The following is a 12,842-nucleotide window of genomic DNA, read 5'->3' as shown; positions in this document are numbered from 1 at the left end:
TCACTAGGTGGTGATAAGTACTCCTCCGGTCCTAATTATAAGACTCAATTGATTTATTTGAGGAGATTAAGGAAGTAAGTTAAGTTGGTTATTTATAATAAATAAGTATTGTCATTCCTAAAATATCCTTGCTAATTAAATATATTGGCTAAAACTATCATTATTAGAAGGATTATCTTGGAAAAAAATGCATAAATATAAGAGATAAAATAGATTGGGTCTTATAATTAGGACCAAATAAAAAGTCAAATTGGATCTTATAATAAGGACCGGAGGAGTAATAAATAGTAGCTAGGATTTCTTAAATAAATAATTATTTCTTTGTTTCATGAGATAAATTTGTTAAACCTAAAATCACTTAAGGTTTTTTTAAAGTGATTCTATGGGTTGGCAAAAAATTTTTTTAATGAAGCTAGAAATAAATGTATAAAAAAATTCTGTTTCCAATTATTTAAAGGTAAGTACTTATGAAAGGTGGCCAAACTCTCTCGTAAACTAAAATAGTAAAATGCTCCATCTCATAAAACTATAGTCTTGTTTGTTATTACGATTAAGATTATTTATAAATATATTTTATATAAATTGAAATAAAACTCTTTTTATATATTTATTTTGTATTTTGTAAATTAAGATTAAAAAAGTATTTATAAGTTATTTTAAACGGATTTTATATCTAGTTTTAGGGTTACGTGGTGGCACAACCAGTATTTGACTATTTGGCTGGGGGGTGCGGCCCGCTGGGCGGATCTGTCAACTGGCATCTTATTATTTCCTGGCGACTTGGTTTGATAAAACCAGAAGAATTGATCTTAATTTGAACAGTCATTTTGGAAGAGTCCAATCTTATCATGTTTTTTTTTTCTTCTTCAGCTACCACGTGGCACGGACCAATCACGTGGGTTTAATGGTTTCTCCAATACTCCCGGCTCAAAATGTAAACTAAATTTTATCTATTATATTTATCAAAAAATAATTAAAATTAATTTAAAATAATAAATATGTAAAATATATATTTGTTTTTTTTAATATACTCTTATTAATGAAGAGAATAAATAAAAGATGTAACAAATAAATTAAAGATGAGAGAATATATAGGGATAAAATTAGAAAAACCCCATTAAATATTTGAACAGAAGTAAATATTATTTTATAAAGAAAAAAGGTTTATCTTATATTTTGAACGGAGGGAGTATTCAAGACATTAAAGCCGGCATTAGAAACAAACCGGCCAAAATAACAAACTAATGTACCTGTTATTAGCATCTCGTGCTCCTTTAATTTTAAATATAAACCCAGGTTAATTGATTCATAGAAAAGTAAAAATTAATTGTATAGGTTGTTTTTATCATATAAAAATATATACTCCTCCGGTCCTAATTATAAGACCCAATTGACTTATTTGAGGAAATTAAGGAAGTAAGTTAAGTTGGTTATTTATAATAAATAAGTGTTGTCATTCCTAAAATATCCTTGCTAATTAAGTATATTGGCTAAAACTATCATTATTAGAAGGATTATGTTGGAAAAAAATGTATAAATATAAGAGACAAAATGGATTGGGTCTTATAATTAGGACCAAATAAAAAGTCAAATTGGGTCTTATAATAAAGACCGGAGGAGTATTATTTTCTCGGACTAATACCATTGTTGGTCCTTATCATGTGTTTGTTTGAAATGGCACTGATGTTCTTCAAAAGTAATTTTTCAACTAAAATTTCGTCTCAGCTTATTCACACACATATATAATCACTTAACATAAAAAGTTTCAAAAAAGCATATAATTTTATGCAATTTTAATTTTGATTCCTGTAATTTTGAATAGTTGATTTTGTTTCTTTTTTATAGTTACACCAGAGAAAAATTCCTGTTTGCATTCCTTTCGTTTGAAAGGTTTAAGGCACCATTACAATCTTTTTAATTAGCCTCTTATCTTTGGTAAATGTAATTCATTAGGAAGAGAGATAATTACAAAAATGTCTGAAGTAAATTAGTGACAGCCTTCCTAATATAAAAGTTAATTAATGAATTGAATTTAATCATAAATATAAGATATATATTTTTTAATTTTTTCTCAACTAATCAAGCAAATTGATACACAATTTAACATTATAAATAGATATTTTAGGAAGATCACACAATACTTGTTTTAACTAACTGATTTATATGATTTTTTTTAATTGACCCAAACTAGTTAAGTGGTTTTTATATTAAGAATAGAAGGAAACATGTTTTTCCCAGAAAATTATAACATACTAATTATGATATTTCTTAATCACTAAGCGAGAAACCTAAATGAGAGCAAAGTAAAAGTATTTCGCAATAGTTATCAATAAAGAGTCAAATGGTTCTTCGGTTTTTGTTTATTTCTATGACCAACCAGGAGTGTTATAGTAATCAGTAATTTGTATTAATATTTTTCAAATTAAATTATCATCTTCTGGAAGCTGATACTAATAAAGTCAAGAACACAAGTTATCAAAACTAAATCTTATCTTATCTCAGTTAATTAAGAGGAAGCCGTGTCCCTAAACCAAAAAAAGTGGTAAAGAAAAGTAGAAAGACAAGGAAGAGAGAGAGGGGGGAAGGTTCGAGGCCTGGAGAAAATTTATTAACTTTCGTCAAACAAACATGATCTCAACAAAATATCCCGCCAACAATACGAGAAACTCTCCAACACAAACCAACGACGGTGGAATCTTATTTAGGTTTCCCTTTGCTTGCATTGAATGAGTGCTGGTGTGGTGGGTCAAATACACCAAAATTATATCTTTATATATAAACATTTTTTAATGCACTTTTCTTGTTACAGGAACTAATTAATTAATTAAAATAAATTAATAAAATTTGATAAGTTAGTTATTTATAATAAATATATATTTTTTTCAGAGAATATCTTTACTTATTATGTGTATTAGCTAGAACTACTATTTGATGGAACCCTTAACATATATAACTTTTACAATGATTATTTTAGAGAAAATAGATAAATATGATAGACAAAATAAATTTAAACCTTATATTTAAAACTAAATTAAAAGTCAAACCAGTCCTTATATTAAAGATTACATATAAATACTAAAAAAATTAATTAGATTAATTATTTATAATAAATAAGTGTTATCTTTTCTAAATATTCTTACTGATCATATATATTAGCTAAGACTATTATTCAATAAAATCTTTAATATGTTAACTATTACAATAACTATACTAAAAGATAGATAAATATAAGAAATAAAGTAAATTGAGATTTTTTATTTACAATAAATTGAATATGAAATTAAATTTTTATATTAACAATTACAAGTAATATAAAGTTAGATAGAGACTACTCATTAATATCTTTTTCAATTCCAAGTGCAACAACCGAGTTTGCCAAAAAAGAAAGTTAAAACCTTTTGCTTTCGAAAATAGCAACAATTTGTCAAACCCACCCCAAAAAGTTAAAAAAAAAAAGGAGGGGAAATGCAGGAATAGCGCTCCACCAGTGGGTGGTGGCCTGACCATGACCAGGGACAGGACAACTCTTCTTCCTAAATTCCAAACACACCCCAAAAACAAAAAAAAGGGAGTTTCAAAAAAAGTAAAAACCAACCACATGATTTCATTTCATTTCGCTTGTGTCGGTGGGCCCCCCTTTCCGGACTTCACTCCCACATTTAAATTTAGTTAATTTCCAGATATGAGCACAAAGAAAAAGGCAAAGGAAAAGAAAAGAATCATAACTTCCATTTAAAAAAAGTCACACCCCCAACGCAACACTCACGACACGCCAATAAATTAATATTAATAATAAAGATATACTCCTCCGGTCCTTAATATAAGACCCATTTAACTAATTTGATTAGATTAAGGAAGTTAGGTAAGTTAGTTAATTATAAGAAAAGTGACACATTTTTCCTAAAATACCATAACCATCTTTCTTAATACCCCTCCTCTTTCTTATACTTAATTATGGTTGAAGGAGTATCTATAGGGGTAATTTAGAGAAAATTGATAAATATGAGGAATGGGTCTTATATTTAGAACCAAAACTAACTCAAGGATTGGGTCCTATATTAAGGACCGGAGGAGTAATATTTATTATTTTATTGTTATAATGAAAAGCAAGAGAGTACGATGCGAGGGAAGAGACGTCCGTGACGCAGCTTTTAATTAAAGCCTTCCTTCCGCCCTACACGCCCCTGTCTCTTTCTTCCTTATACAAACCCTATCCTACTTTTCCCTCTCCTATATATACCCTCCCCCCTTTCTCTTTCCTCTCACCCAAACCCTTCTTTTTTCTCTCTCTATATGCTCTCTCTCACTCTCCCACAATCACTGTTCTCCCCAACGCGATTCTCTGTTCTCCCCCCTTTTCACTTTGCCGCTCTCTAAACCAAACCCGGTCTTTGTTCTTCTCTTTCCTGTTACCATGGTGGATGATTGTGCCGACACGAGGAAGCGAGTCCGGGATGACTCGTCCGAGTTCGATGATGACTTGCATGAGTCTAAGATCTCCCGGGTTCACTCCAACTCGGATGTGAACTCGTCCGAGTCTCACCTTACTCGGACGAACTCGTCGGAATCGTCGAATGACTCGGTGGGTGATGAACTCGGCCAGGCTGACTCGGGCACGGCCGCGGTTCCTCTGGAATCGGCCGGGGCTACGGAGATTGAGGATGATTTGTTGATGAACATCCTTGAAGACTCTGAAAATGCCGCGGAGCGTGACCCGACGATGCAGGGTCTCGACTCTGTAATTAAGAGCTTCGAGGATGAAATACTCGCCCCGGCTTCGGATCTGGGGGATTCTAACCCGGTTCACGAGTCGAGTGATTTGCAGCATCTTCTGGAAGCGTCCGACGACGAACTCGGGTTGCCACCTACGGTGACGCCTCCCCCCGAGGAGGACAAGCCGGAGTCGTTTACCGAGGGGTTCAGTCGGGTCGGGCCGGATGGTATCGATCTGAGCGGGTTCATGGGGTTCGAAGATGATATTCCGCAGTACGAGGTTCTCGGGTATGGAAATGGCGTGTTCGTTGAGTATGGCCCCGAGGATAACGGCGGCGGTTTTGTTACCCTCGATGGGTTGTTTGATCACGCCGATGCCGGTGATGTGTTGTGGTGGTCGGAGTCTCTACAGGCGATGTAGGATTGTAGGAGGATGTCAGGGAACGTTCCGGCGGCGGCAAGATTTTGTGGTGTCTTTTGCCGAAACGTTTCCGGGAGGGTTTTAATGTTTTGTTCATACCATGGAAAATGTAAATCCATATGAAGATGAAGACGGAAAAGGAGCACAGAAAATGTAGGTGGCAGATGTGAAAACTCTAGAATTAATTATTTTGTTCATTTGGATGTTCTGAAAAATTTGACAAGTAGATTAGTTCTCAGATTCGTTCATTACAGTTTTCTTGTTGCATTAATTCTCAACCTTAGCTCCGCATTTCTTCGTTGTTCTTGTACTCTGCTTTCCATTTTCGTATTTCTTAAACCAAAAATCATTAAATGAAAATCAAATATGAAATTATAATTATAAATAAATATGCTCGAACGCTTGACAAGGACAGGACAATAATCAACCTGCCAAACAATGAAGGTGAATCTGGAAGCGGAGGAAAGATTCGATCATATTTTGGCAGTCAATTCAAAAAATTAAACTCGATCGGCCCAGTTAAAAAGCATTTGAGTAGTTTAATTTTTTTTATAATTGACGTCGCATCAGTAAATAGATATTGATATTTAATAGATGGATGTGACGTGGGGGGTTGGATTAAAGTTCATATCTTTGACATGCCCAAAAAAGAGAAGGTCATATCTTTTATGATATCTCTTTTGTACTGGGTTGGGTCGCCATGATGGTGGTGGCGTCCACCGTCCGGAAACTATGATTCAGAGACCCAACCACTTTGTGTGGCGCGCCTAACAATTATGGACAGCAATTGGCTAATTTTTTTTTTGAAAAAATCCTAACAACAATAATTGAACTTGAAACATAAATAGAATATTCAATCAAAGTTTTATTTTTATTTAATTAAATGATTAGGACCAAGAGAGCTAAATATGGGTATAGAAAAAGATAATTATTTAAGGGTTTATTTGGAATAATAATAGGACGTTTTAAAAATAACATAATTAAATAAAAACTAAATCATAATTTTAAAAGTAATTTTATAATACACATGACTTGTGAAAAATCGGGTGTTCTAAATGCTTCCTGAATAGGAACTAAATCTTTGTCATTATATCGACACTATCGCGGTATAACCTGTGATGGGCATTTTACTTTGGAGAAACAAGTGGCAATATTAGATTTTTTTTTTGGCAAATAATATTTTATTTTCTTGTAAATAAATAAAAGTGTTGTTATCAGATCACCACAATCATTCAGCCACCGGCTACTATTTTGAGGCCAATCATTTTGGGTGTCCATGTCTTCATTCGCGTCGGGGCCTTAACGTCACAATCTGGCCACTTTCCTCCGTGCTAAACGTTAGCGCATCCCCATGTCTTATCGGTTCGATCTTTTTGATATTTTTATTGCTCTCTTTGTTCTTAATATAAAACCTAATTTTTGAGTTGATTTTAGTCTTAAATATAAGATCCATTTATCATATTTATCAATTTTCTCTAAATTACCCCTATGAATACTCCCTCAACCATAATTAAGTAGAAGAGGGAGATGAGGTATTAAGAAAGATGATTATGGTGTTTTAGGAAAAATGTGTCACTTTTCTTATAATTAACTAACTTACATAACTTTTTTAATCTAATCAAATTAGTTAAATGGGTCTTATATGAAGGACCGGAAGAATAATTTTTATATTCGTATACAACTCATATAAATTCTATTTTCCTGGCGTTTCATAATATTTGTTTTAAAATATTCTTGACTCATTAAACCTTCTCAACCCAACTCCATCATCAAAAATTAATTATATTTTTAGCATTAAAAATAAAATACTAATTATTTAGTCTCTATAACTTGTGCTTTTAACCGTTCAATCTGTTGTTCCCTTGGCTATTATATAATTATCCAATGTTTTATGAACAGAGTTATAATCGAATTATAATTAATTTTCGGGACACTAATGATTAATTTTTCAAAACATAATAGAATTTCAACGTTTGCAAAGTCCAAATTTTTATAAATTCGTACATAAATTTCTTAGCAGATATGATCTGGACCCGATGATTCAACTGGACGTTAGGTATCATATTGGGTTAAGATAAACCGACCCATAACCTTACGCGGATTTGGACCCGATAATCGGACCGCAAACGTTCTTATTCCTCTTATCCGCAAGAAGTACTGGTGCTGGTGTGGCTTCTGAGCTTTGTGTCCCTTGTCTAATGGCGTTGGCCACAGGTAGTTGTAGTTGTAGCGGTGCTAGAATCCTCTCCGGTCAATCCATCGGAGCTCCATACACCTCCGTCATTCGCTCTTCTCACTTCACTCTCCCATTCTCTGTTAGAAAACTTCACATAGTTTCGGCAAAGAGGTTTTCGCCCCGTACTGGAAGGTTGGATAAGAGCCGAAGGGGCTCTGTCACCACCGAAGACCAAGAAGACCAGAGAGCCGACGAGATTCAAGACGTCGTTGATAACGCCGATGACGGCTATTTCTTGCCGGAGCTTCCCGGCGACAAACCGGACTTCTGGGAAGGCCCGCAGTGGGATGGTCTCGGCTTTTTCGTGCAGTATTTGTGGGCCTTCGGTATTGTTTTCGCGGTATGATCTTCGAATTTTTCTTGATTCTGCTTGCTTAGTTCTTTACTTCTTTATTTCATTCTTGTGTTTGTTGATGGAATGAAGTTTTGTTTTTTCAGATTTTCTGAAAACTAATTAGGCATTAGGGAATTGTGTTAGGTGCTTCGGAGTCAGATACAACTCAATTTTACACCTTTCTATTTGGCCCTAAAAATGCTTTAGACATTCAACAAACCCGCCGGCTGATACTGCAAGTCAACAAAAAAAGAAAAAAAGAAAAAACAGTAAACAGGAAACCGTACTACACTGACCAAACAAATTCGAATGTCCAAATACACTAATCTGGCATTCACATGTTAGTTAGTTTAATAATTGAAGCATTTTCGCCTAAAGAAAATCCTAATAAGTGCAGCTTACTACTGATGATGCACATGATACAACTCAACCCGCTTAGAAGGACCCTGTTGAATAATAAATAAACTTAGGATATGTTTGGAAGTTTAGAATTGAATGGAAAGACAAGTGCTAATTCATTGTTCAGAAGTTGAGCAAGTGAGGGAGACAAATAAATTACTTGTAAGCCGAATATAATATTTCAGCAAGAAAACATGTAATTATCATTGTACTATCTTTAATAAAACTAAATGAAGGGAAGATGACACTGAAGGGCTTTATTATCATTTGATTTTACATTACTAAAGCCTTCAGTCTCCCATCATTTGCCATGATGTTGTCTTTTGGGCTGGAAGGGAAGTGGTGGGAATTGAATTCTTGACATGTAAAGATCAGCATAGGTTCCCACTAAACCCACATGCCATAGGCTTAGGAGGGTCATTCTTTATTTGTGCTTGAGAATGGATGAAATGCTTTTAAACAGATTCCTACAATCCTCAAACTAACGTATTTTTGAACCCAATTATGTTACATTTTTGTCCTTACCTACTACAATGCTCATGGACAGAAGAATCAGAAGCCAAGTTTTAATCTTTAATTTTATTATACCTGTCAAGATTTTTATGGAATTCATTATGTTGTAACTTGTTCTCTAAGTCAAGTAATATCTTACTAGAAAACAATTTTTAGGCAGATTCAGTCTATTAATTAAAGGTAAGGATATCTAAGCCTACTGCTCATTTATGAAACAAGCATGTAAGCATTTTGGACGTTGTTTTCAATGAGACCTACTTTGGAGTTTTTATATGCTTCAATATCTATCTGTGATTGACTTGGTAACTTGTTAATCTCTCCAGACTAGTGGAATTAATCTATCAAATTGTATTTGCGATCGGGAATTAAATTTTCTCTGCTGTTTACCCACTTCCATTACAGTTAATTGCTTGTGGGATCGCTGTGGCAACATATAATGAAGGGGCAACGGATTTCAAGGAGACTCCTGCATACAAAGAATCCGTCCAGACTCGAGAACTTTTGGAAGAACCTGAAGAATCAAACCCAGATGTGTTTGAGTCCAATCCAACAGAGGTGGCTCCCAGTTTGGAGTAGTTCTATTCTTTAGATATCGTAAACACAGTGTGTTGGGCCAATGAATTCAGACATGAAGCATGGCGCTAAGTTTGTAAAGCAATGCTTCTTTTTTTTTTTTTTTCATGTATTATTGTCCCTATCTTTGGCATTTCCCATAGTATTATGAAATATTGAGTTACTGTGGGGTTTTATGTGCCATGAACATTCTGAAACTGAAATGGTCTGAAAAAATAGTGAAGAAAAGTTATCTACTTAATACCCACTTAAATTACATATTTATTAACTGAGATTCCCACATCTCTGTTTCTGAACAGATGGAGAGCCTGCATCTAAGCTATAAACAAAACCACCTAATCTACATGCTATACGCTAAAATAGATAAAAATAATAGCAAAACATTTATAAAACTGTATCAAAATACATAGTAGTTCTTCTGCCATTGACTAAAGGTAAGGACTAGAGTCATAATTTAAATGTTAAGAAGAGGGTTGCTGTGGTCAAGGCTACAGTAAGACCATCCCCTGCCTTCAAATTAATGGCTTCGCTTCTTGCAAGTCCAAATCCTATAACGCTGGGTTTTGGTGTCACTGGAACTATTGGGGAAGCTAAAATTGCAGTAGAAAGAGAGAACCATCAGGAAAAAAGAAGAAAAAAGAAGAAGCCAACTTGGTTATCAAAATAATATCAAAACTTCATAATAAATAGGGGGGAAGAAAACAGAGAATGCTTTACCAGCAACGGTTGGGCTGCCCATCGTCCCATTGGACGCTTGAGTAGGAGGTGAATTGGTTGGCAATTTTACCCCTACATAAAAAATAATGCCAAATCATTAAAAAAGAAAGAAAGAAAAGCTGCATCTAACTATACAGGTATGCTATTATTAAAATACCCACAAGATTTCTAGACATGCTATAACATGAATGAAAGTTATTAGAACCTGGGCAATCAGAGACATTGACTTGAAGGGTACAGCGGGCAGGAAGCTGCAGGGCAAGTGTCCTATTGATGGGGAAGGAGGTCAAAGTTGAGGAGACATTCTGCAAAACACAGAGACAACGCGGGACTTGTGCGTAGAGCAATTCAAGGTTGTCACAGCATGGCTGTCCGGGGGACGCAGAAATACCTTGCACAAATGGTGCACAAGGAACAAGAGGAAGGAGGCTGGAGGTGCATTGGGCTATGCTGGGATTAGAAAAGCTTGGATCTTGTGCATTGATGGGGGGCGAATGAGACATGACCATGAGGAAAATATTGTAAAAGATAAGGAACAAAGAAGCCATAGTGTGTGAAATTCGATCAGGGATAAGGATTAAGAGGATTAAGAAGGCGTCTAAATAGGTAAATGAGTCTGTTTTCGTGTGATAATGAGTTGTTGCATGTTATCAGACATGCAGTTCTTGTTTTCCTTCCTCTTTTTGCCTCACTCAACTAATATGCTCTATTATGAAGTGAAAATGGCATTTAAATTCCTTTAATAGATAATTCACGTCAAACAAAATTCCGAGACTCACGCAATTGTTTCTTTGCATTTTGACGCAGGAGATATTTAATATTTTGGTGAGGTGCAATGTTATCGAGGACAACTGGCCAAGTTAGAAAATATTCAAGAGGACTTCCAAAAAAGATAAAAATTAATTATTGAAAATATAGAGAATGGGTATTGAAAATATGAAAAAAAAAAAGAATGATAAGAGAAATTAGCTTGAGAAATATTTTAAGAATAAAATTACACAAAAAATTATTTTAAATGCTAAGTACTACTGAGAAAATATTTTGAGTGTTAGATGCACCTAAACTCTAGAGAAAATCCCATATAAATACCACTTGAATTCTAAAATGTCAAACTAGTCATTCTAAATTCATGAAAGATAAATAAGTCAATAGATATTAATTTGAGATTTGCAAAATTTGACAATTTACCTGCATGCCCTTTCTTTCATTCCTTTTTTGTCAAAATCAAAAAGAGTTCTCTATCTCTTTTCAGGTTCTTTTCTCTCTTCCTCATGATGTTTCTAGCGTCTTTTTCTTCAAAAACAATTACAGACCCTTCCTCACTTCCAAATCATCCCTCTCCGAACTTCCAACTTCAGTTCACCTGTTGTTTGCGTTTCCTATTTTAATTACCCTTACATTCCTCATGTTACCATTCTTCAATCATACAATAGGCTCCTTCTCTACTCCTCTGACTTTCTCATACTGCTTGAAGAATCTTCAGTTCAATATATATAATGTAATTACTGTCATAGGGCTACTGATTTTTGGTAAGTATCATTATTTTAATGCTTAATTCTATTACAAATGTAGTAAATCACGAAAGCTATTGTTAACATGTTTATTATGATATATTTTAGATGTACTTGTTGACTATCCACTGATTTCTCAAAACATTTACCCCATTATTTAATTCCCCTAAAAGGTCATACTTGTTAGAAATTGACTAACTCAATAGTATGAAAATAATCAAACGCATTTTTCAAATTGTCAATCACTTTACATGTCTAGTTAATTTGTCTAACTTGGCCCCCTAAAAAATTGTACCAAGTCTGGAAATGACTAATAACATGTTTCAAAACATGTTATGGAAATGGTTATATGCATTTCTTAAGTTGTTAATCACGCTACACATTTAGTAAAATTGTCTGAAAATAACTAATAATAACTTGAAAAATGCATTATAGAAATAGTCAATTTCATTTCGTAAGTTATCAATCACATTACATATTTAGTAAAATTGTCTACAAATTGCTAATAACAAGTTGCAAAGTGTGTTATGAAATAGTCAAATTTATTTTGTAAGTTGTCAATCACGTTACATGTTTAGTAAAATTGTCTGGAAATGGCTAATAACATGTGAAATATATTATGGAAATGAGTACTTTTATTTCACAAGTGATCAGTTACTTTGTGTGTTTAATAATTTTGTTCAACTTAATCCCTTAAGTTTGGCCTAGTTTGTAAATGACTAATAACATATTGCAAAACATATTATGAAAATGGTCAAGTTCAATTTGAAAGTTGTCAATCACTTTGTAAAACCTATTGATGCTTTTCATTTTACTTCAGTGGTAGTTTAATCTTTTAACCAAATTTTGTGAATCCCAAATTTCTACCTCATACCTATTTGGTCCTTTCACTTATTTGCATAACCAATTTGTCTTTAAATTTCAAAAAGTATTTTTGGGTCATTTTTCCTGAATCCTAAGTTTACGGGTCCCATTTAACCAACGTTTTATGGAAGTTTTACTGTTTTCAAAAGTAGGAGGGTAAAATTATTTCCAAAAACAATTATTTTACGACTGGGTGTTGCTAAAAAAAATATAAAGTGCTGACCTTAATCCTTTTAAATATGCTAAGAAGCTATTCGAATTTGGTGGATATAGAATTTAGTTGAAAAGAATTTATTCTTCGCTTCCAAAAATGAGTTAGGGAGATAAGCTTATGTTGTTTGCCATGTATACCAAAAGGTATCTATTTATAACTGTCAATAGCCTTCTTATCAGATTCAGCCACACCCCAAAAAAAAAAAAAAAAAAAAAAAAAGGGGAAAAAAAAAGAAAGATTCTAAAGAATTGAGTAGAGTCTGGTTTATTGTTACGTCTGCTACTAAGATAAAAGCTAAGTTGTACTATAATTTATACTATAAATTAGCTCTTATATTCCGGTCAAAA

The 12,842-nt window shown here is 33.6% G+C and overlaps 2 protein-coding genes across 2 annotated transcripts; both read left to right on the top strand.

Moving 5' to 3' along the window:
* Positions 1–4,262: 4,262 nt before the first annotated feature.
* LOC114729347 (uncharacterized) lies at positions 4,263–5,435 on the top strand. The gene has a single exon (XM_028916342.1). The coding sequence runs from the start codon at positions 4,415–4,417 to the stop codon at positions 5,132–5,134; it is 720 nt and encodes a 239-aa protein (XP_028772175.1). The 5' UTR covers positions 4,263–4,414; the 3' UTR covers positions 5,135–5,435.
* A 1,825-nt stretch (positions 5,436–7,260) lies between these two features.
* LOC114729348 (uncharacterized) lies at positions 7,261–9,430 on the top strand. Its single transcript, XM_028916343.1, has 2 exons — positions 7,261–7,710; positions 9,019–9,430. Exons 1-2 carry the CDS (start codon positions 7,333–7,335, stop codon positions 9,190–9,192), a joined length of 552 nt encoding a protein of 183 aa, XP_028772176.1. The 5' UTR covers positions 7,261–7,332; the 3' UTR covers positions 9,193–9,430.
* The last annotated feature ends 3,412 nt before the right edge of the window (positions 9,431–12,842 follow it).

Source organism: Neltuma alba, unplaced genomic scaffold (genome assembly GCF_004799145.2).
Source record: "Neltuma alba isolate B1F8T4 unplaced genomic scaffold, ASM479914v2 tig00012629_pilon, whole genome shotgun sequence".
Classification (NCBI taxonomy): Eukaryota; Viridiplantae; Streptophyta; class Magnoliopsida; order Fabales; family Fabaceae; genus Neltuma; species Neltuma alba.
This window is presented reverse-complemented; position numbering and strand designations above follow the sequence as displayed.

What these genes read in the sequence shown, in the direction of transcription:
- LOC114729347 (XM_028916342.1), top strand. Translation starts at nt 4,415, where the DNA reads ATGGTGGATGATTGTGCCGACACGAGGAAGCGAGTCCGGGATGACTCG.
- LOC114729348 (XM_028916343.1), top strand. Translation starts at nt 7,333, where the DNA reads ATGGCGTTGGCCACAGGTAGTTGTAGTTGTAGCGGTGCTAGAATCCTC. An exon ending in CCTTCGGTATTGTTTTCGCG is followed by an intron (nt 7,711 to 9,018) that starts GTATGATCTTCG and finishes CTTCCATTACAG; the next exon opens with TTAATTGCTTGTGGGATCGC.